The sequence below is a fragment of the Lissotriton vulgaris genome, unplaced genomic scaffold, assembly GCF_964263255.1.
Source record: "Lissotriton vulgaris unplaced genomic scaffold, aLisVul1.2 SCAFFOLD_628, whole genome shotgun sequence".
Classification (NCBI taxonomy): Eukaryota; Metazoa; Chordata; class Amphibia; order Caudata; family Salamandridae; genus Lissotriton; species Lissotriton vulgaris.
This window is the reverse complement of record NW_028249533.1, coordinates 79,659-104,312: the sequence shown is the minus strand read 5'-3', so window position 1 is coordinate 104,312 and position 24,654 is coordinate 79,659. Positions and strand designations below refer to the sequence as shown.

Sequence of the window (24,654 nt, the reverse complement as noted above, 5' to 3'; positions counted from 1 at the left end):
CGCATATTCCCAAAAACTACCATCAGGGCCGGCTCTAGGCTCATGGTGGCCCTGGGCAGGGAGCGTAGGTAGGGAGCCCGGAAGAGGGGGTCCGGGCGGGGCGGAGCGTGCAGGCCAGTAAAGAGGGGAGGGGTCAGGGAGTTTAGAAGTGGAACAGAGCCAGAGGCCGCAAAATCCCTGCCAGGGGCCACCACGCAAATATGTATCCATCCTCAGAGGATTATTATATTAAGGATATATATTGGTGTGGTGGCCCCTGGGGTTTGCTGGCCCTGTGCAGGTGCACAGCTTGCACATGCCTAGAGCCGGCCCTGCTACCATTCGTTTACAAGGGCACTAGGTTAGTTCTCTTGGATTTCTGGTGATGTGCGGCAGGTTTAAGATGTTGCTCAAATGAGTGTCATTTCTGATATTTATATGTTTTCCACGTCTTTACTGCTTGGTTTTGCTTGCGAAAAAGTGTCACTCATAGTGGTTGAAATGTCACTCATAATTACACAGAGTTTAAGAAAGTGTCACACATAGCAACCTGAAACCTTGGCAGCTATGGGCAGGGAAACTGCTGTATCTCAGGGTGGGATCCCGAGGACACAGCATGTGCGCTGGATCCGGGAGATGGGGTCCCTGTGGCCATAAATGGCTAAGGGAGGGGGGCCACGCAGCCCCACTGCATTTCAATGTTAATAGGGGCTCTTGGGGATGAGGAACTTTTCAAGGCTCAGGGAGCTGGGGGGGCCATGCGTCCCCCTCCCCTTTATAAGAGATTGTGGCCCCGCGGGTGGGCTCTTCGGGGCCTATAATGGTCGGGAGGGGGGCCATGCAATTTACAAGAAAGGGGAGGAAACACAGAAATGTAATATTCAAACATTGGATGAAAACTGAACAGAGAGGAGTTGCACGTGAAATACTTTTAAACACCTCATGGAGTACAAATACGAAATAGATGCAGGATTCAGAAAATATATATTAAAACATCCTCTGGGATTTAAAGACAACAGATGGAATCGAGACAGGAGAGAGACATTTACACATATCACAGGGTTTAAATACAGCATAGGGGAGGGGAGACACAAGAGAGACTTTTAAATAACTCATGGGATAGAGACAGGTAGAGGAAAGACAGATGAGCGAGATTTAAACATGTCAGAGGTATAAATGTAACTAAGGGAGAGCGAAGACAAAATGGTTTCATTTAAACACCTCGGGCAGAAGTAAAACGGGAGGGGTTGAGACATATATATCTCTTGGGGTATACAAACATTGGGACACGAGAGAGACTTTTAAACATAACATTGGGTTTAAACAGAAAGAAAGTGGAGGTGAGGCAGGGGCGAGACATCCAACTATCCCAGGGAATAAATAAGGGGGTAAAGAACAAGATGAGAATATTCAAACACCTCATGGGTATAAGTATAACAGAGAGGATGGAGAGACAGGAAACAGACATTTCAACACCTCCTGTGGTAAAAATACAGCAGAGGGTAGAGGGAAAAGGGAGAGAGACAAACACCTCATGAAGTATAAATACAACAGAGGGAAAGGAGAACCAGGAGAGGGGGATTTAAATATCTCAAGGAGATAAGTATTTGCACACTTACCCGGGTATAAATACAGGAGAGATTTATATTTTACCACCTTAAGGGGTATGTATATTACAGATGGGGAGGATAGACAGGAAAGAGAAACGTACACACATTGGGGGCTATAAATACAACTAAGGGGAGAGATACGAGAGACATGTAAATGCCTCATGCAGTAAAAATAGAACAGAAGGGAAGGAGGAGTGATATTGAAACCCTTCATGGAGTAAATACAACAAGGGGGTTGGAGATAGGAGAGAGGCATTTAAGCACCTCATGGGGCATAAATACAGGAGAGGAAAGAGAGAAAGCAGGAAAGAGTCATTCAATTACAGGGCCTGATTAACAAACTGCACTCTGCAGTACGTTTGGTAGTACTACAAAACATACTACGAAGTGCTATTCATGAAGTGTATTTTTGTTGTAACTGTTGAGTAAGTTTACTAATTAGGGGTATTCACACACTGGACTGTAGTAAGTCACACTTTTACAGTAACTTTTCTGTTATCAAGGAACAGGGGCATTTACAATAGTTTTTACTTGTGTTTAGTGAGAGAGCAGTTGCGGCTCCTCCGCTAAGGCAGAGGAGCGTCGCCTCACTGTTTTTTATTATTTTATTTGTCTGTGCAGGACTGGAGCCTTGTCAGGTGGGGCGGGCTGAGTACAGTACCTCCCATTCCCTCGTCCATCAACCCTTTTCCCCGTGGATGATCCTCAAATGTTCCCTCCCTTTTCTGCTTCCCCTTCTCTCCATACCCTTGCATCCCTCCCACCCTCCCTCTGTGCTGTGACTGCATCCACACCTATGGAACTCTGCTCTTTGACTTATTGTAATATCTCTAATCAATGGTATTTGCTTTAGACCTTGCACCATATACCTTGCCTATGTGACTCTTTAGTATATCCAGTCTTATCCCCTCCCTATGTATATAGAGATAACTCTAATGACTAGTCTCCTATGTGACTTTTAGAGTATATCCATGTGTATCCCTTCCCTATGTATATAGAGATAACTCTAATCACTAGTGTATGCAGTAGACCTTTGTACTCTCTACCATTCCTATGTGTCCATTAGAGTATATCCACTCGTATCCCTTCCCTATGTATATAGAGATAACTCTAATCACTAGTATATGCAGTAGACCTTTGTACTTTCTACCATTCCTATGTGTCCATTAGAGTATATCCGGTCTTATCCCTTCCTATGTATATAGAGATAACTCTAATGACTAGTCTCCTATGTGACTTTTAGAGTATATCCATGTGTATCCCTTCCCTATGTATATAGAGATAACTCTAATCACTAGTGTATGCAGTAGACCGTTGTGCTCTCTACCATTCCTATGTGTCCATTAGAGTATATCCGGTCTTATCCCTTCCTATGTATATAGAGATAACTTTAATGACTAGTCTCCTATGTGACTTTTAGAGTATTTCCATGTGTATCCCTTCCCTATGTATATAAAGATAACTCTAATCACTAGGACATGCAGTAGTCCGCTTTGCTCTCTTCCATTCCTATGTGACTTTTAGAGTATATCCAGTCTTACCCCTTCCCTATGTATATAGAGATAACTGTAATCACTAGTTAATGCAGGAGTCCGCTGTGCTCTCTACCATTCCTCTGTGACTCTTAGAGTATATCCATGTGTATCCCCTCCCTAAGTAGATAGAGATATCACTAGTATATGCCTAGAGTTTATCCATTTGTATCTCCTCCATGTGTGACTCTATCTCTTGTACATTTGCAATTTTTTCTGTTTGTACCTTTTTTGTAACGCATGTAATCCTAAGTCTGTATGTTTTCAAATGGTTCTTATGTAAGTCAAAAATTTGCAAATCTGTTTTTCCTATTGTAACCATCAGTACTTATGGTTGAAACTGGGTCCTATGTAAAGCGCTCTGACACCTTCGGGTAAAGTTTGCGCTATATAAAATCGCATAAATAAAATACAGTGAGGAGTGGTGTGCACTCTAAGTGCGTATGAGTGGGTCGGCCAACCATTCATGTGCACTTACTGTGTTCTCCACCTGGTTGTGTTGCACAAAAGGATGGAGAACAAACCGAGGCTCCCAGGCACTGCCTCAGCAGCCAAACTGGCCAGTCAGACCAATCAGGACGGTGCTCATGCAGCTCCGCGATTGGCTGGGAGAGTCTGCTTCCGGTGCTGCCAGTGCAGACAAAGACGACGGAGGAGCAGCATGCAGCGGCAGCTGCAGCTAAGGAAAGGAAAGTTTATGTATTTTCTTTTTTTCATCCATTCCCACCCGTGCCACACCAACTCTGTTCCAAGGCAGCCGCCACTGCGAGAGAGTGTAATGCTACGTAAGGCAGTGTCATTCTGGAAAATCGTTCACGTTATTTAACTAAAATAGTTTAAGTTTTGCAACAAAATTTACGAAAAGAATAACAGCAATGATACGTTTGTGACATGCTGTTTTGGATTGCACGTGTGAGACATGACTGATCAGATGACTTAACAAGCATTTGCAATGCAACAGGGCTCGCATTTTACGCGAGTTTGAGCAATTGGCATTGTAAAAGACAATGCCTTTTATTTATGCTTTGGTTTTTAAAACATAAATAAAAGGCATTGCCATTTACAATGCCGATAGCTTAAACGTGCGTAAATGGGAGACCTATTGCATTGCAAATGTTTGTTTTATTGTTAGTTTTATATAGCGTGAACTCAACCCACAGGTATTGGAGCCCTTTACATAAGCACCAGTTAGATTACACAAGGGTACATTTATTTTATATGTAAGCACTGCGGAGATAAAGTGATAAGAAGAATCACAGGATGCTGAGCCGGCGCCGAGACTCACACCCAGATCCCCAGTTCCAAAGTCAGTAGGTCCAGCAATTACGCCACATCCTCTCCGCAGAATTGTACAGTTCTCTTCAGAAAGGAAGAGTTTCCTACAGAACATATTCCTTCCTCTTCTGGACAACAGGCTTAATGTAGGATTTTCTCTTCAGGGATCTGGATTTTCTTCAGAACGCAAAGTTCTCTTCGGTACGAGAAGTCCCTCTTTGCAAGGACAGCCCGATTATTCTGAATGTAATATCTCTACACGAGAGCAGGGCACCCTCGGAATGAACCATCTCTCTTATATGGCAAAAGCTCTCTTTGATTCTCCAAACGTCTCAACACACATCTGGAATGGCTGAGTTGTCTTCCAAATGCCACACTCCCTTCATAAAATGAGGACTCTATCGGAACGCAAGGCTGTGTTGAGAAGAGTTCGGCTGTGTTCTGGAAGCGGATGCAGGCCTATCTTTCACCACTGTTCTCCTGCGCCTAGAGTCCCCTCCTCCCTCTGAAAAATCTGAAGGGATTCCTCTTCCTCAAAGTAATCCATAAAGCACTCAAACTTCCTGCCAGCCCCCGCTCCGTGACTTCCCTGGCAACTTCAGCAGATAATATAAATCGAGCTAGTTGACCGTATAGGGGACCGAAGCCCGGCAGCCTCTGCTCCTGGCGCTGGTATATTTGGAGCGTTCGCTTTGCATGTAGTCCCAGGGCCGGACTGGCCATAGCGGGCACTGGGCAATCCCCCGTTGCGCAGCTCGGGTGGGGGCCGGTTTTGGGCCCCACCGTGCCATAGCTGCAAAATCGGCCCTGTACCAAATCGGCCGAAAACCGGACCCGGCAAAGAGTTCGGCGGCACCTCCAATCCCCCAAGTGGGCCGGGCGGGGGCCGGCCGAGCACTTTGCAGGGCCGGTTGTGGTTCCCAGTCCGGCCCTGTGTATGCCCTACACCCGGCTATCCCAGCGGTGAGTGTCTGACTCTGGATCACAGGAGCACGAGCACAGGGCATCTCTGAATTAAATTATCACAAGTGTTTCTGAAGGCCAGGTGTGAGATAACTTGAAAACAAGCATTTGCAATGCAATAGGACTCGCATTTACGCGAGACGTATTGCATTGAAAACGATAGCCATCACGGACAACGGGAGGGAGGTACAGACAATGGGAGGGAGGGGGTGGAGTAGAGAAGTCAGTAGGAGAACCTCATTAAAGAAAATAGAGCTCACAGTCTAAATAACAGGGTACCATGTAACACTTGAAGTAAAGGGGCCAGTCGCCATGGGAGGTGACAAATGAAGAGGAGGTGGTACTAAGGAGGGACTAACATCATCATCAGGTAGGAGCCATTCTATTAAAGTATCTCTTTGGACTACCGAACCGGTTTTAAACCGCACCTTCACTACAATACATCAACACTTGCCTAGGTCCCTCACCCACACCTCACCAAACGGCAAGGAACAAAAGATCTCCGCCAAAGACCCCCTTCATTGGGTGCCCTCTGGTATTGCAGCACACAACGAGGAGCAGTCCCAATGATGAATCATGACACCTAGCTGGCTGGGTGTGTGAGGGCCCTAGTTCCGTAAGGAGGAATTCCCCCTCCCCCTCCTCCACTTTCTCCTGAAGAACACCTTGTCCTAAAGGGAATTAAGCACTTCCTACCTCGTACTCACCCTTGGGGTGACCCACCTAGGAACTGCATACCCTTTCTGTTTCTGATTCATTTGGGCAAGTATGCTAGACTTGACCAAATGTCCTTTCTAATCCCTCTTGTTGAAGCATAGAGACATCCGAACACCCTAAGATTAGGGAGACATTTAAATATCCCAGGGATATAGAAGCAGTCACACACCATAGGGGCATAGAGACATCCGAACACCCTACGATTAGGGAGACATTTAAATATCCCAGGAATATAGGAGCAGTCATACACCATAGGGGCATAGAGACATCCGAACACCCTACGATTAGGGAGAGATTTAAATATCCCAGGGATATAGAAGGAGTCATACACCCTAGGGGCATAGAGACATCCGAACACCCTACGATTAAGGAGATATTTAAATATCCCAGGGATATAGAAGCAGGCATACACCCTAGGGGCATAGAGACATCCGAACACCCTATGATTAAGGAGACATTTAAATATCCCAGGGATATAGAAGCAGGCATACACCCAAGGGGCATAGAGACATCCGAACACCCTACGATTAAGGAGACATTTAAATATCCCAGGGATATAGAAGCAGGCATACACCCAAGGGGCATAGAGACATCCGAACACCCTACGATTAAGGAGACATTTAAATATCCCAGGGATATAGAAGCAGGCATACACCCTAGGGGCATAGAGACATCCGAACACCCTACGATTAAGGAGACATTTAAATATCCCAGGGATATAGAAGCAGGCATACACCCTAGGGGCATAGAGACATCCGAACACCCTACGATTAGGGAGACATTTAAATATCCCAGGGATATAGAAGCAGTCATACACCCTAGGGGCATAGAGACATCCGAACACCCTACGATTAAGGAGACATTTAAATATCCCAGGGATATAGAAGCAGGCATACACCCTAGGGGCATAGAGACATCCGAACACCCTAAGATTAGGGAGACATTTAAATATCCCAGGGATATAGAAGCAGGCATACACCCTAGGGGCATAGAGACATCCGGACACCCTAAGATTAAGGAGAGATTCAAATACACCAGTGATATAGAAGCAGTCATACACCCTAGGGGCATAGAGACATCCGAACACCCTAACATTAGGGAGACATTCAAATATCCCAGGGATATAGAAGCAGTCATACAGTCTAGGGGCATAGAGACATCCGAACACCCTAAGATTAAGGAGACATTTAAATATCCCAGGGATATAGAAGCAGTCATACACCCTAGGGGCATAGAGACATCCGAACACCCTATGATTAGGGAGACATTTGAATATCCCAAGGATATAGAAGCAGGCATACACCCAAGGGGTATAGAGTCATCCGAACACCCTAGGATTAGGGAGACATTTAAATATCCCAGGGATATAGAAGCAGTTATACACCCTAGGGGCATAGAGTCATCCAAACACCCTAAGGTTAGAGAGGCATTTAATTCTCTCAGGGATATAGAAGCTAGCATACACCCTAAGGGCATAGAGACATGCAAACACCCTATGATTAGGGAGACATTCAAATACCCCAGTGATATAGAAGCTGTCATACACCCTAGGGGCATAGAGACATCCGAACACCCTAACATTAGGGAGACATTTAAATATCCCAGGGATATAGAAGCAGTCATACAGTCTAGGGGCATAGAGACATCCGAACACCCTATGATTAAGGAGACATTTAAATATCCCAGGGATATAGAAGCAGGCATACACCCAAGGGGCATAGAGACATCCGAACACCCTACGATTAAGGAGACATTTAAATATCCCAGGGATATAGAAGCAGGCATACACCCAAGGGGCATAGAGACATCCGAACACCCTACGATTAAGGAGACATTTAAATATCCCAGGGATATAGAAGCAGGCATACACCCTAGGGGCATAGAGACATCCGAACACCCTACGATTAAGGAGACATTTAAATATCCCAGGGATATAGAAGCAGGCATACACCCTAGGGGCATAGAGACCTCCGAACACCCTACGATTAGGGAGACATTTAAATATCCCAGGGATATAGAAGCAGTCATACACCCTAGGGGCATAGAGACATCCGAACACCCTACGATTAAGGAGACATTTAAATATCCCAGGGATATAGAAGCAGGCATACACCCTAGGGGCATAGAGACATCCGAACACCCTAAGATTAGGGAGACATTTAAATATCCCAGGGATATAGAAGCAGGCATACACCCTAGGGGCATAGAGACATCCGGACACCCTAAGATTAAGGAGACATTCAAATACACCAGTGATATAGAAGCAGTCATACACCCTAGGGGCATAGAGACATCCGAACACCCTAACATTAGGGAGACATTCAAATATCCCAGGGATATAGAAGCAGTCATACAGTCTAGGGGCATAGAGACATCCGAACACCCTAAGATTAAGGAGACATTTAAATATCCCAGGGATATAGAAGCAGTCATACACCCTAGGGGCATAGAGACATCCGAACACCCTATGATTAGGGAGACATTTGAATATCCCAAGGATATAGAAGCAGGCATACACCCAAGGGGTATAGAGTCATCCGAACACCCTAGGATTAGGGAGACATTTAAATATCCCAGGGATATAGAAGCAGTTATACACCCTAGGGGCATAGAGTCATCCGAACACCCTAAGGTTAGAGAGGCATTTAATTCTCTCAGGGATATAGAAGCTAGCATACACCCTAAGGGCATAGAGACATGCAAACACCCTAGGATTAGGGAGACATTCAAATACCCCAGTGATATAGAAGCTGTCATACACCCTAGGGGCATGGAGACATCCGAACACCCTAACATTAGGGAGACATTTAAATATCCCAGGGTATAGAAGCAGTCATACAGTCTAGGGGCATAGAGACATCCGAACACCCTATGATTAAGGAGACATTTAAATATCCCAGGGATATAGAAGCAGGCATACACCCAAGGGGCATAGAGACATCCAAACACCCTAAGATTAGAGAGACATTTAATTCTCTCAAGGATATAGAAGCAGTCATACAGTCTAGGGGCCTAGAGTGATCCAAACACCCTAAGATTAGAGAGACATTTAATTCTCTCAAGGATATACAAGCAGTCATACAGTCTAGGGGCATAGAGACATGCGAACACCCTACGATTAGGGAGACATCCAAATACCCGAGTGATATAGAAGCAGTCATACACCCTAGGGGCATAGAGTAATCCGAACACCCTAAGATTAGGGAGACATTTAAAAATCCCAGGGATATAGAAGCAGGCATACACCCTAGGGGCATAGAGTCATCCGAACACCCTAAGATTAGGGAGACATTTAAAAATCCCAGGGATATAGAAGCAGGCATACACCCTAGGGGCATAGAGTCATCCGAACACCCTAAGATTAGGGAGACATTTAAATATCCCAGGGATATAGAAGCAGGCATACACCCTAGGGGCATAGAGTCATCCGAACAACCTAAGATTAGGGAGACATTTAAATATCCCAGGGATATAGAAGCAGGCATACACCCAAGGGGCATAGAGACATCCGAACACCCTACGATTAAGGAGACATTTAAATATCCCAGGGATATAGAAGCAGGCATACACCCTAGGGGTATAGAGTCATCCGAACACCCTAGGATTAGGGAGACATTTAAATATCCCAGGGATATAGAAGCAGTCATACACCCTAGGGGCATAGAGTTATCCGAACACCCTAAGGTTAGAGAGGCATTTAATTCTCTCAAGGATATAGAAGCTAGCATACACCCTAAGGGCATAGAGACATGCAAACACCCTAGGATTAGGGAGACATTCAAATACCCCAGTGATATAGAAGCAGTCATACACCCTAGGGGCATAGAGACATCCGAACACCCAAACATTAGGGAGACATTTAAATATCCCAGGGATATAGAAGCAGTCATACAGTCTAGGGGCATAGAGACATCCGAACACCCTGCGATTAAGGAGACATTTAAATATCCCAGGGATATAGAAGCAGGCATACACCCAAGGGGCATAGAGTCATCCGAATACCCTAAGATTAGGGAGACATTTAAATATCCCCGGGATATAGAAGCAGACATACACCCTAGGGGCATAGAGTCATCCGAACACCCTAAGATTAGGGAGACATTTAAATATCCCAGGGATATAGAAGCAGGTATACACCCTAGGGGCATAGAGTCATCCGAACACTCTAAGATTAGGGAGACATTTAAATATCACAGGGATATAGAAGCAGGCATACACCCAAGGGGCATAGAGACCTCCGAACACCCTACGATTAAGGAGACATTTAAATATCCCAGGGATATAGAAGCAGGCATACACCCAAGGGGCATAGAGACATCCGAACACCCTAAGATTAAGGAGACATTTAAATATCTCAGGCAGCGTCGGATTGGTAACGCGGGCATTTGGGCAATGCCCGAGGGGCCGGTGTCCGAGTGCTAGTGCGGGCCTCTTTTTTGAGCAGTCTGGGGGGCCATTTGGGCGCTGTCTCTATTGTTCGAATACAGCCAGCGGCCCAGCAGGTGTCTGAGTGGCCTTTCTATAGGCAGGTGGGAACTCATTACCTCTGTTTAGCAAGAGGTGTCACTCCCTTTGTCTTGCTGGCCGGCCCATTAATGTCTACACATACTGAGCGGTGGCAGGAGGCCTGAGTGGAAGTGGCCTAACTTGTTTCACCACTGTAGACTAACGCCTGCATTTTTTTTACCCCCCTCCTAAACTTTTTTTTTAATAAGATTACACCAAAGCAGTGATTTGAGGACTGATTATGCAAATGTGGGCCGATTTTTTTTGGGCATGCCCGGGCCGATTTTCAATCCCAATCCAACCCTGATCCCAGGGATATAGAAGCAGTCATACACCCTAGGGGCATAGAGACATCCGAACACCCTAAGATTAAGGAGACATTTAAATATCCCAGGGATATAGAAGCAGGCATACACCCAAGGGGCATAGAGACATCCGAACACCCTAAAATTAAGGAGACATTTAAATGTCCCAGGGATATAGAAGCAGGCATACATCCCAGGGGCATAGAGACATCCGAACACCCTAAGATTAAGGAGACATTTAAATATCCCAGGGATATAGAAGCAGGCATACACCCAAGGGGCATAGAGACATCTGAACACCCTAAGATTAAGGAGACATTTAAATATCCCAGGGATATAGAAGCAGGCATACACCCAAGGGGCATAGAGACATCTGAACAACCTAAGGTTAAGGAGACATTTAAATATCCCAGGGATATAGAAGCAGGCATACACCCAAGGGGCCTAGAGACATCCGAACACCCTAAGATTAAGGAGACATTTAACTATCCCGGGGATATAGAAGCAGGCATACTCCCTAGGGGCATAGAGACATCCGAACAACCTAAGGTTAAGGAGACATTTAAATATCCCAGGGATATAGAAGCAGGCATACACCCAAGGGGCATAGAGACATCCGAACACCCTAAGATTAAGGAGACATTTAAATATCCCAGGGATATAGAAGCAGGCATACACCCTAGGGGCATAGAGACATCCAAACACCCTAAGATTAAGGAGACATTTAAATACCCCAGGGATATAGAAGCAGGCATAGACCCAAGGGGCATAGAGACATCTGAACACCCTACGATTAAGGAGACATTTAAATATCCCAGGGATATAGAAGCAGGCATACACCCTAGGGGCATAGAGACATCTGAACAACCTAAGGTTAAGGAGACATTTAAATATCCCAGGGATATAGGAGCAGGCATACACCCAAGGGGCATAGAGACATCCGAACACCCTAAGATTAGGGAGACATTTAAATATCCCAGGGATATAGAAGCAGGCATACACCCTAGGGGCATAGAGACATCCAAACACCCTAAGATTAGGGAGACATTTAAATATCCCAGGGATACAGAAGCAGGCATACACCCTAGGGGCATAGAGTCATCTGAACAACCTACGGTTAAGGAGACATTGAAATATCCCAGGGATATAGAAGCAGGCATACACCCAAGGGGCATAGAGACATCCGAACACCCTACTATTAATGAGACATTTAAATATCCCAGGGATATAGAAGCAGGCATACACCCAAGGGGCATAGAGACATCCGAACACCCTACGATTAAGGAGACATTTAAATATCCCAGGGATATAGAAGCAGGCATACACCCAAGGGGCATAGAGACATTCGAACACCATACGATTAAGGAGACATTTAAATATCCCAGGGATATAGAAGCAGTCATACACCCTAGGGGCATAGAGACATCTGAACAACCTAAGGTTAAGGAGACATTTAAATATCCCAGGGATATAGAAGCAGGCATACACTCAAGGGGCATAGAGACATCCGAACACCCTAAGATTAAGGAGACATTTAAATATCCCAGGGATATAGAAGCAGGCATACACCCTAGGGGCATAGAGACATACGAACACCCTAAGATTAAGGAGACATTTAAATATCCCAGGGATATAGAAGCAGGCATACACCCAAGGGGCATAGAGACATCCGAACACCCTAAGATTAAGGAGACATTTAAATATCCCAGGGATATAGAAGCAGGCATACACCCTAGGGGCATAGAGATATCCGAACACCCTAAGACTAAGGAGACATTTAAATATCCCAGGGATATAGAAGCAGGCATACACCCTAGGGACATAGAGACATCCGAACACCCTAAGATTAGGGAGACATTTAAATATCCCAGGGATACAGAAGCAGGCATACACCCTAGGGGCATAGAGACATCCGAACACCCTAAGATTAGGGAGACATTTAAATATCCCAGGGATACAGAAGCCGGCATACACCCTAGGGGCATAGAGTCATCTGAACAACCTAAGGTTAAGGAGACATTTAAATATCCCAGGGATATAGAAGCAGGCATACACCCAAGGGGCATAGAGACATCCGAACACCCTACGATTAAGGAGACATTTAAATATCCCAGGGATGTAGAAGCAGGCATACACCCAAGGGGCATAGCGACATCCGAACACCCTACGATTAAGGAGACATTTAAATATCCCAGGGATATAGAAGCAGGCATACACCCAAGGGGCATAGAGACATCCGAACACCCTACGATTAAGGAGACATTTAAATATCCCAGGGATATAGAAGCAGGCATACACCCCAGGGGCATAGAGACATCTGAACAACCTAAGGTTAAGGAGACATTTAAATATCCCAGGGATATAGAAGCAGGCATACACCCAAGGGGCATAGAGACATCCGAACACCCTAAGATTAAGGAGACATTTAAATATCCCAGGGATATAGAAGCAGGCATAAACCCTAGGGGCATAGAGACATATGAACACCCTAAGATTAAGGAGACATTTAAATATCCCAGGGATATAGAAGCAGGCATACACCCAAGGGGTATAGAGACATCCGAACACCCTAAGATTAAGGAGACATTTAAATATCCCAGGGATATAGAAGCAGGCATACACCCTAGGGGCATAGAGACATCCGAACACCCTAAGATTAAGGAGACATTTAAATATCCCAGGGATATAGAAGCAGGCATACACCCTAGGGACATAGAGACATCCGAACACCCTAAGATTAAGGAGACATTTAAATATCCCAGGGATATAGAAGCAGGCATACACCCTAGGGGCATAGAGACATCCGCACACCCTAAGATTAGGGAGACATTTAAATATCCCAGGGATACAGAAGCAGGCATACACCCTAGGGGCATAGAGGCATCTGAACACCCTAAGATTAGGGAGATATTTAAATATCCCAGGGATACAGAAGCAGGCATACACCCTAGGGGCATAGAGACATCCGAACACCCTAAGATTAGGGAGATATTTAAATATCCCAGGGATACAGAAGCAGGCATACACCCTAGGGGCATAGAGACATCCGAACACCCTACGATTAAGGAGACATTTAAATACCCCAGGTACATAGAAGCAGGCATACACCCAAGGGGCATAGAGACATCCGAACACCCTAAGATTAAGGAGACATTTAAATATCCCAGGGATATAGAAGCAGGAATACACCCAAGGGGCATAGAGACATCTGAACACCCTAAGATTAAGGAGACATTTAAATATCCCAGGGATACAGAAGCAGGCATACACCCTAGGGACATAGAGACATCCGAACACCCTAAGATTAGGGAGACATTTAAATATCCCAGGGATACAGAAGCAGGCATACACCCTAGGGGCATAGAGACATCCGAAAACCCTAAAATTAGGGAGACATTTAAATATCCCGGGGATACAGAAGCAGGCATACACCCTAGGGGCATAGAGACATCCGAACACCTAAGATTAGGGAGACATTTAAATATCCCAGGGATACAGAAGCAGGCATACACCCTAGGGGCATGGAGACATCCGAACACCCTAAGATTAGGGAGACATTTAAATATCCCAGGGATACAGAAGCAGGCATACACCCTAGGGGCATAGAGACATCCGAACACCTAAGATTAGGGAGACATTTAAATATCCCAGGGATACAGAAGCAGGCATACACCCTAGGGGCATAGAGTCATCTGAACAACCTAAGGTTAAGGAGACATTTAAATATCCCAGGGATATAGAAGCAGGCATACACCCTAGGGGCATAGAGACATCCGAACACCCTACAATTAAGGAGACATTTAAATACCCCAGGGATATAGAAGTAGGAATACACCCAAGGGGCATAGAGACATCCGAACACCCTAAAATTAAGGAGACATTTAAATATCCCAGGTATATAGAAGCAGGCATATACCCAAGGGGCATAGAGACATCCGAACACCCTAAGATTAGGGAGATATTTAAATATCAAAGGGATACAGAAGCAGGCATACACCCTAGGGGCACAGAGACATCTGAACACCCTAAGATTAGGGAGATATTTAAATATCCCAGGGATACAGAAGCAGGCATACACCCTAGGGGCATAGAGTCATCCGAACACCCTAAGATTAGGGAGATATTTAAATATCCCAGGGATACAGAAGCAGGCATACACCCTAGGGGCATAGAGACATCCGAACACCCTAAGATTAAGGAGACATTTAAATATCCCAGGAATACAGAAGCAGGCATACACCCTAGGGGCATAGAGTCATCTGAACAACCTAAGGTTAAGAAGACATTTAAATATACCAGGGATATAGAAGCAGGCATACACCCAAGGGGCATAGAGACACCCGAACACCCTAAGATTAGGGAGACATTTAAATATCCCAGGGATACAGAAGCAGGCATACACCCTAGGGGCATAGAGTCATCTGAACAACCTAAGGTTAAGGAGACATTTAAATATCCCAGGGATATAGAAGCAGGCATACACCCAAGGGGCATAGAGACACCCGAACACCCTAAGATTAGGGAGACATTTAAATATCCCAGGGATATAGAAGCAGGCATACACCCAAGGGGCATAGAGACATCCGAACACCCTAAGATTAGGGAGACATTTAAATATCCCAGGGATACAGAAGCAGGCATACACCCTAGGGGCATAGAGACATCCGAACACCCTAAGATTAAGGAGACATTTAAATATCCCAGGGATACAGAAGCAGGCATACACCCAAGGGGCATAGAGACACCCGAACACCCTAAGATTAGGGAGACATTTAAATATCCCAGGGATACAGAAGCAGGCATACACCCAAGGGGCATAGAGACATCCGAACACCATAAGATTAGGGAGACATTTAAATATCCCAGGGATACAGAAGCAGGCATACACCCTAGGGGCATAGAGACATCCGAACACCCTAAGATTAGGGAGACATTTAAATATCCCAGGGATACAGAAGCAGGCATATACCCTAGGGGCACAGAGACATCCGAACACCCTACGATTAAGGAGACATTTAAATACCCCAGGGATATAGAAGCAGGAATACACCCAAGGGGCATAGAGACATCCGAACACCCTAAGATTAAGGAGACATTTAAATATCCCAGGGATACAGAAGCAGGCATAAACCCAAGGGGCATAGAGACATCCGAACACCCTAAGATTAGGGAGATATTTAAATATCCCAGGGATACAGAAGCAGGCATACACCCTAGGGCATAGAGACATCCGAACACCCCAAGATTAGGGAGATATTTAAATATCCCAGGGATACAGAAGCAGGCATACACCCTAGGGGCATAGAGTCATCTGAACAACCTAAGGTTAAGGAGACATTTAAATATCCCAGGGATATAGAAGCAGGCATACACCCTAGGGGCATAGAGACATCCGAACACCCTACAATTAAGAAGACATTTAAATACCCCAGGGATATAGAAGCAGGAATACACCCAAGGGGCATAGAGACATCCGAACACCCTAAGATTAAGGAGACATTTAAATATCCCAGGGATACAGAAGCAGGCATACACCCAAGGGGCATAGAGACATCCGAACACCCTAAGATTAGGGAGATATTTAAATATCCCAGGGATACAGAAGCAGGCATACACCCTAGGGGCATAGAGACATCCGAACACCCTACAATTAAGAAGACATTTAAATACCCCAGGGATATAGAAGCAGGAATACACCCAAGGGGCATAGAGACATCCGAACACCCTAAGATTAAGGAGACATTTAAATATCCCAGGGATACAGAAGCAGGCATACACCCAAGGGGCATAGAGACATCCGAACACCCTAAGATTAGGGAGATATTTAAATATCCCAGGGATACAGAAGCAGGCATACACCCTAGGGGCATAGAGACATCCGAACACCCTAAGATTTGGGAGATATTTAAATATCCCAGGGATACAGAAGCAGGCATACACCCTAGGGGCATAGAGTCATCCGAACACCCTAAGATTAGGGAGATATTTAAATATCCCAGGGATACAGAAGCAGGCATACACCCTAGGGGCATAGAGACATCCGAACACCCTAAGATTAAGGAGACATTTAAATATCCCAGGGATACAGAAGCAGGCATACACCCTAGGGGCATAGAGTCATCTGAACAACCTAAGGTTAAGGAGACATTTAAATATCCCAGGGATATAGAAGCAGGCATACACCCAAGGGGCATAGAGACACCCGAACACCCTAAGATTAGGGAGACATTTAAATATCCCAGGGATACAGAAGCAGGCATACACCCTAGGGGCATAGAGTCATCTGAACAACCTAAGGTTAAGGAGACATTTAAATATCCCAGGGATATAGAAGCAGGCATACACCCAAGGGGCATAGAGACACCCGAACACCCTAAGATTAGGGAGACATTTAAATATCCCAGGGATACAGAAGCAGGCATACACCCTAGGGGCATAGAGTCATCTGAACAACCTAAGGTTAAGGAGACATTTAAATATCCCAGGGATATAGAAGCAGGCATACACCCAAGGGGCATAGAGCCACCCGAACACCCTAAGATTAGGGAGACATTTAAATATCCCAGAGATATAGAAGCAGGCATACACCCAAGGGGCATAGAGACATCCGAACACCCTAAGATTAGGGAGACATTTAAATATCCCAGGGATACAGAAGCAGGCATACACCCAAGGGGGATAGAGACATCCGAACACCCTAAGATTAGGGAGACATTTAAATATCCCAGGGATAGAGAAGCAGGCATACACCCTAGGGGCATAGAGACATCCGAACACCCTAAGATTAAGGAGACATTTAAATATCCCAGGGATACAGAAGCAGGCATACACCCAAGGGGCATAGAGACACCCGAACACCCTAAGATTAGGGAGACATTTAAATATCCCAGGGATACAGAAGCAGGCATACACCCTAGGGGCATAGAGACATCTGAACACCCTACGATTAAGGAGACATTTAAATATCCCAGGGATATAGAAGCAGGCATACACCCTAGGGGCATAGAGACATCCGAACACCCTAAGATTAAGGAGACATTTAAATATCCCAGGGATACAGAAGCAGGCATACACCCAAGGGGCATAGAGACACCCAAACACCCTAAGATTAGGGAGACATTTAAATATCCCAGAGATACAGAAGCAGGCATACACCCTAGGGGCATAGAGACATCCGAACACCCTAAGATTAAGGAGACATTTAAATTTCCCAGGGATACAGAAGCAGGCATACACCCTAGGGGCATAGAGACATCTGAACACCCTACGATTAAGGAGACATTTAAATATCCCAGAGATACAGAAGCAGGCATACACCCAAGGGGCATAGAGACACCCGAACACCCTAAGATTAGGGAGACATTTAAATATCCCAGGGATACAGAAGCAGGCATACACCCAAGGGGCATAGAGACATCCGAACACCCTAAGATTAGGGAGACATTTAAATATCCCAGGGATACAGAAGCAGGCATACACCCAAGGGGCATAGAGACATCCGAACACCCTAAAATTAGGGAGACATTTAAATATCCCAGGGATATAGAAGCAGGCATACACCCTAGGGGCATAGAGACATCTGAACACCCTAAGATTAAGGAGACATTTAAATATCCCAGGGATACAGAAGCAGGCATACACCCAAGGGGCATAGAGACACCCGAACACCCTAAGATTAGGGAGACATTTAAATATCCCAGGGATACAGAAGCAGGCATACACCCTAGGGGCATAGAGACATCCGAACACCCTAAGATTAAGGAGACATTTAAATATCCCAGGGATACAGAAGCAGGCATACACCCTAGGGGCATAGAGACATCTGAACACCCTATGATTAAGGAGACATTTATATATCCCAGGGATACAGAAGCAGGCATATACCCTAGGGGCATAGAGACATCCGAACGCCCTAAGATTAGGGAGATATTTAAATATCCCAGGGATACAGAAGCAGGCATACACCCAAGGGGCATAGAGACACCCGAACACCCTAAGATTAGGGAAACATTTAAATATCCCAGGGATACAGAAGCAGGCATACACCCTAGGGGCATAGAGACATCCGAACACCCTACGATTAAGGAGACATTTAAATATCCCAGGGATATAGAAGCAGGCATACACCCTAGGGGCATAGAGACATCCGAACACCCTAAGATTAAGGAGACATTTAAATATCCCAGGGATACAGAAGCAGGCATACACCCAAGGGTCATAGAGACACCCGAACACCCTAAGATTAGGGAGACATTTAAATATCCCAGGGATACAGAAGCAGGCATACACCCTAGGGTCATAGAGACACCCGAACACCCTAAGATTAGGGAGACATTTAAATATCCCAGGGATACAGAAGCAGGCATACACCCTAGGGGCATAGAGACATCCGAACACCCTAAGATTAAGGAGACATTTAAATATCCCAGGGATACAGAAGCAGGCATACACCCTAGGGCATAGAGACATCTGAACACCCTACGATTAAGGAGACATTTAAATATCCCAGGGATACAGAAGCAGGCATATACCCTAGGGGCATAGAGACATCCGAACGCCCTAAGATTAGGGAGATATTTAAATATCCCAGGGATACAGAAGCAGGCATACGCCCAAGGGGCATAGAGACACCCGAACACCCTAAGATTAGGGAGACATTTAAATATCCCAGGGATACAGAAGCAGGCATACACCCTAGGGTCATAGAGACACCCGAACACCCTAAGATTAGGGAGACATTTAAATATCCCAGGGATACAGAAGCAGGCCTACACCCTAGGGGCATAGAGACATCCGAACACCCTACGATTAAGGAGACATTTAAATCTCCAGGGATTCGGATGGAGGAGCACCCCAGGGGTGTGCATACAGACATGTGAGGGGGCAGGCGTGTTCCTGCAGGATAAGTGCTGGAAGGCAGCGTAGTTTCTGGAGTTCAAGGCCTCGGACACGGGGCTCTGAAGTGCGCAGGGTCACGGGGTGCTGCTTCCAGCCGGGCCGGGCCGGGCAGCCCCCATCCCCCCCCCCCTCCCGCTCATCAAATGCAGTTTCCATGATAATAAACGCAGGGTCCAGTTCCTGGAGCAAACACACGTCATAGGTTGGTGCTCTCGGTGCCCCCCGGCAGCAGCTGTCACAGAGCTCCTGCCCCGCCCCGGGATCCCCGCCCTCCTCACCTCCAGCCCCCGAGGCAGGGCCATGTGGCCCCCGAGCAGCTCTCTGCAGGGCCCCTGGCCCCTGTCGTCCTCATTGCTGTCCATGGGCAGGGTCCAGTCCCGGGGCCCCGGGAAGAGGTCGAGCAGCGCCATGAAGAGTGCGTGCAGCCGGTTGTGAGCTCTCTGACTGCCCTCCCAGCCCCCCCTCACCCTCACCGAAAGTGAAGGTGGCAGAGCACAACAAGGAGGAGGGCTGGGAGGAGACGAGCGGGCTCACTCCGATGGGGCGGAAAACTGTACTGCTGACACTGTACATAACGCACACACTGCACTAATGCCGAGAAAGGCATTTTTACAAACAACCTGCGCTGTGCGCCGCCCTCCGAGAGGTGTGTACTCCTCACGATGGTGCGGGGACACTTCTCAGAGGGGGGTGCTGCCATTCAGGGGGCACACAAACAAGTGAAGCAAGTGAGCCACGCCCTTTCAGCTGGAGAGTGGTAAGGGTGTGGTAGGTGGGGGGGGGCACTTTGGCGCACACTGTGACAGATGTGTGACTAAAGCATGGTGTGGTGGTAGCCACTGACATTCAGCACATCTTCAAACACGCCAAAAGGGCCCCATTTTAAGCCAAAAATGGCTTTATTTTACCTGTCTCCTGTCTCAAAGAGCCTTCTCAACATGGGTACTCGCAAACATTTTCCAAGGAGGCCCCAAAGTTTGTTCTGTGGTGTGAGCGAGAGCCGCACCTATGCCAGCAGTAGCGGTTGATGGGGAGGGGTTTGGCGGTAAGGTGGTGGTAGGGGAAGTGAAGCATAAACATCTAGTGGCTGAATTGCACAACGAAAAACCAAACAAGCATTTACAATGCAATAGGTCTCGCAGCATTAAAGTTTGAGTTACTGGCATTGTAATTGACAATGGTTTGCATTCATTTTTTTATTTTATTTGCAATTTGTATATAAACATTGTTTGCGAATGGTTAGTTGTTGCTTATGCTAAGCAAAATCGGCAGTAATATAGAGTACTAGTTTTGCTTGTTATACGCATGGATAATTATTAGAAAGTTTTTTGACAAGTAAAGGTAAGTTTACAGCTGCGGGCTTAAACAGGTTTTTTTGTTTTTTAAAAGAAACGTAAATGTTGCTGAACACACAATGTATGTATAATGTGTAAAAGTATGCTGAATACAATAGCCACTAGTAAAAGCATGTCATGAAAAATGCTTGTTTTATTTACTACTTACATTTACGTCTTACATTGCGCCCATTGTGAAAACAGCAAATTCAAATTGCACTTCTCTTCATAATAAATGGTTTATTGATTTATAACAATTTCATATTCCTATTTATAAATTGACTTTTGAAGGCCCAAAACAATATTTAATGTGTTTACAATGATGCCTTTTAAAGAAGCTTACCACTATGGGACTCTACTTCTCAAATTATTTTCTGTTTTGAGGTTTTTTTTGTGCTTTCTCTCGATAGCCCAATCGAAATCTGGACACATAAATACATGATTAACTCGGAAGCAATTTTAGTCTCAATGGAACAATAACATGGTGATCTTGAGAAGCACAGGGGGTCTGAATTACACTCAAAAATACAGAATTTCGTTTGATTTTGCCTCCCCACAGCAGTGAACCCGATTAGAAAAAAAAAGTTTCTCGTGGGTAGATCAAGGTGTCAAACTTGAATCGTGGGCAACGGAGTATTTAAAAAATTACATCCTTTTCATAAAAATAAAGGGATTTATCATAAGTGCCTCCCTGTGGAAATGCTTCTCCAAATACCATCATTCTTAAATGGGCTATATATGGGATTTAAAAAAAATACACACCACGTCAATTACAGTCCGTCAATTATCTCGTGGAAAACATGAGTAATCTAGAGATGTGTTGTGAGTAATTAAATACACTTTACCCTTACAGGGTAAAAACCAATCTAGCGCTTTGCAGCCCCACACACACAGATTGCTTCCCCACCCTCCTTCCCTTCAAAACAGCATCAGGAAAACAATAGCTGTCTCTGGCCTCACCTGTGTACACAATGGCGTGGCGGTACAGTGACTTCCTATTTTATGTGATCGAAATTTCAAGATACAAGTACACAGTACAACATTTCATATTGTGTGCGTGATCGTTTTAAATATACATATTTAAGTACATTTAGTACTTTACACACACATGGTTTATGATCTAACTTTGCAGTTTTTAATTCGACTTACACCTGTTAATTCCACTAACACGTCAATTATGTATCCACCTGAAATTGCAGAGGCCGCCGCACCCTCCCGTAGGGGGGGGGGAGGCTCGAGGGCCGGCGCCATAACCCACGCGGTGCCAACAGTGGGGGTGAACTGGTTCTGGGCGCCCCGAAGCGGCCGAGAACCAGCGGAAGCGGGGTGCGCACCAGCCACCCCGACAGGAAGTGACCTCGTGACCCGGGCGCCCAGAGGGGGCGACCAATGGTCAACCTTGCTACCTTTGAACCCCCCAATCAAGGGGGTTCACCTGAGACCTTCTAGGGGGCTCAAGAGGATTTAAGCACCGCCGCTCCCCAGCAGAAGCACAACGTCTTCAAGGAGCTGGGAGAGCGGCGCGACAACAACATCGTTTGAAGAGGACCGTCTGCTGCAAGGGACGACGAAGGACAGCGAAGCAGAAGGAAGGCGAACCTAAACCCCCCCCTCCCGGTCGGCGGGTTTTCGCCCTGGACGGCTCCGCAGAGCAGCGCGCCCTCCCGGTTACCCGCCCAGCTCCTGGAGAATCCAACGCCGGTGATCGGAAGTGTCAGAGACGGAGGACGAGCTCGGCGGCCTAGCCGAGCTCCATCGCGGTAAGCGACTCGACGCCCTCTCGCTTCTCTGCCCCTTTCCGTACAGAGCGCGCATTGAGCCGCTGCACCTCACGAACGATATCCACGGGCAGGGAAGCTTGAAGGTGAGACCGGAATTTCTTTCCGACCCAGCGGCGCAGAAATCAGCCCGCAGAGACCAGGCTAGGGCCCAGCGACACGACCCAGCGGCGCAGGAGGCAGCCCGCTAAAGAAAACATCTCGCGCCGGGGTGAGCCACACCTCCCCGCCGACAACGTGGGAGAGCGCGCCTGCACCCGCTCGGCCTCCCCCCCCACGAAACCTCACGCATCAGGCGGAGCTGACCCGAAAAAGGGCACAGCGTGCTCAGAGCCCGCTGAAGGCACACGCATCACGCGGTGCCATTACATACGGCCTGACGCAGAAGCAGGGGGAGGCGGGCAACATGGCTGAGGATCAGCCGGAAGAAATGGCGGAAGTGTTGAAAAGGATCCGCGAAATATCGGCAATACACGGCGATGACTGGCTCCAACCTCACTTGGCCAAGGGGAAGGAGAATAGGCCGGACGGCCAGGCAGAGGAGGAAGCGGGCCCGTCAGCACCCAAGAAGCCCAAGACCACGCCAAGGAAGAAGACTTCCAAGAGAAACCCCCCGAAAAAGGTGCGCCAGAAGCACCCACCGCCGAGGCTAGACGACGCCAAGCAGGGCGAGACGACCAGCAGAGCAATTAATGGTGAGCATATTAGTACCATTGTAAAAGAATGCTTGAAATCGCTGGCGCCGGCCTTTCTTAATGGCTCAGGGCAGGGGGCTGCAGGGCCCAGGGAACAGCGCGCGGAGGAAACAGGGGGTATGACATGGCATATGGTTGATCCAGGGTGGGCACGGCAGACAAGGGTACAGGAGCAGGTGGGCCTGTCCGCGCAAGGTGAACAGGTTTCCCCGCTACCCGGTTGGGGGTACACTACTGCGTCCGGGAGCCCAGGGTCGGGCGGGCTAGGCACTGACCTGTACGCCAGGCCATCTCCCGGGCCTGCCTCCTTGACGACGAAAGCCACAGGGCTCGCGTGCCTTATTCCTCTCGCAGTGAAGGAGAGGATATGGCGCAAGGAGTTCATAGACATATTCTCACTCCTGGAAATACAGCTAGAGGGCCTCGACCTGACCACATGTGACAGGAAGGAGGATGACAAAAGAGAGAGGCGCGGGGCCAGAAAGGAGCGGAATTTCGAGAATTGGCTAGACGCATTCAGAATCATGGCATGTATCATAGTGGAGAGGTTCCCCCATTGCGCAGCTGACCTATGGTTATACGAGGCTAACATACACTTAGCGCAGAGGCAATTCCCTGGGGACGCCTGGTTGGAATACGATAAAGGGTTTAGATTAAAGATGCAGAGGCACCCAGAGATGGAGTGGAATGAGGAAGACGTGTCAGGTTTCATTCATAAAATGCTTGCGGCCAAAGAAGTGAGAGCCTGGACAGGCAAATACGACCAGTCCTTTCGGAGTTCTTCCCATAAGGGGAAGAACAAAACTTACCAAAAGCATTCCTCGGGGAGATCCAACTCCCCCCCCGCAACCAAGTCAATATGCTGGAGATACGATGCGGGGGACTGTTCATGGGGCTCCTCGTGCAAATTCCAACACGCATGCTCAAGCTGCGGGGGGAGGCACGCCGCGGTGGCATGCAAAGGCTCCAAGCGTGAATCAAAAGGTGACAAGAAAGAGAAACACAAGAAGCACTAGCCCAAAGGCTAGTGGGGGCGGGGCTCTAGTAGACATTCAACATTGC

The 24,654-nt window shown here is 46.8% G+C and overlaps 1 protein-coding gene across 1 annotated transcript in view; it reads right to left on the bottom strand.

Annotated features, from left to right (window-relative positions):
• Nucleotides 1-20,375, bottom strand: part of LOC147663551 (proteasome subunit beta type-8-like) — a 215,056-nt gene extending 194,681 nt beyond the window's left edge. The window contains exon 1 of the mRNA XM_086950364.1: nucleotides 20,064-20,375. Within this exon, the coding sequence (XP_086806490.1) occupies nucleotides 20,064-20,195 (132 nt within the window). The 5' untranslated portion in view covers nucleotides 20,196-20,375. The remainder of the gene's footprint in view (nucleotides 1-20,063) is intronic.
• Nucleotides 20,376-24,654: the final 4,279 nt, after the last annotated feature.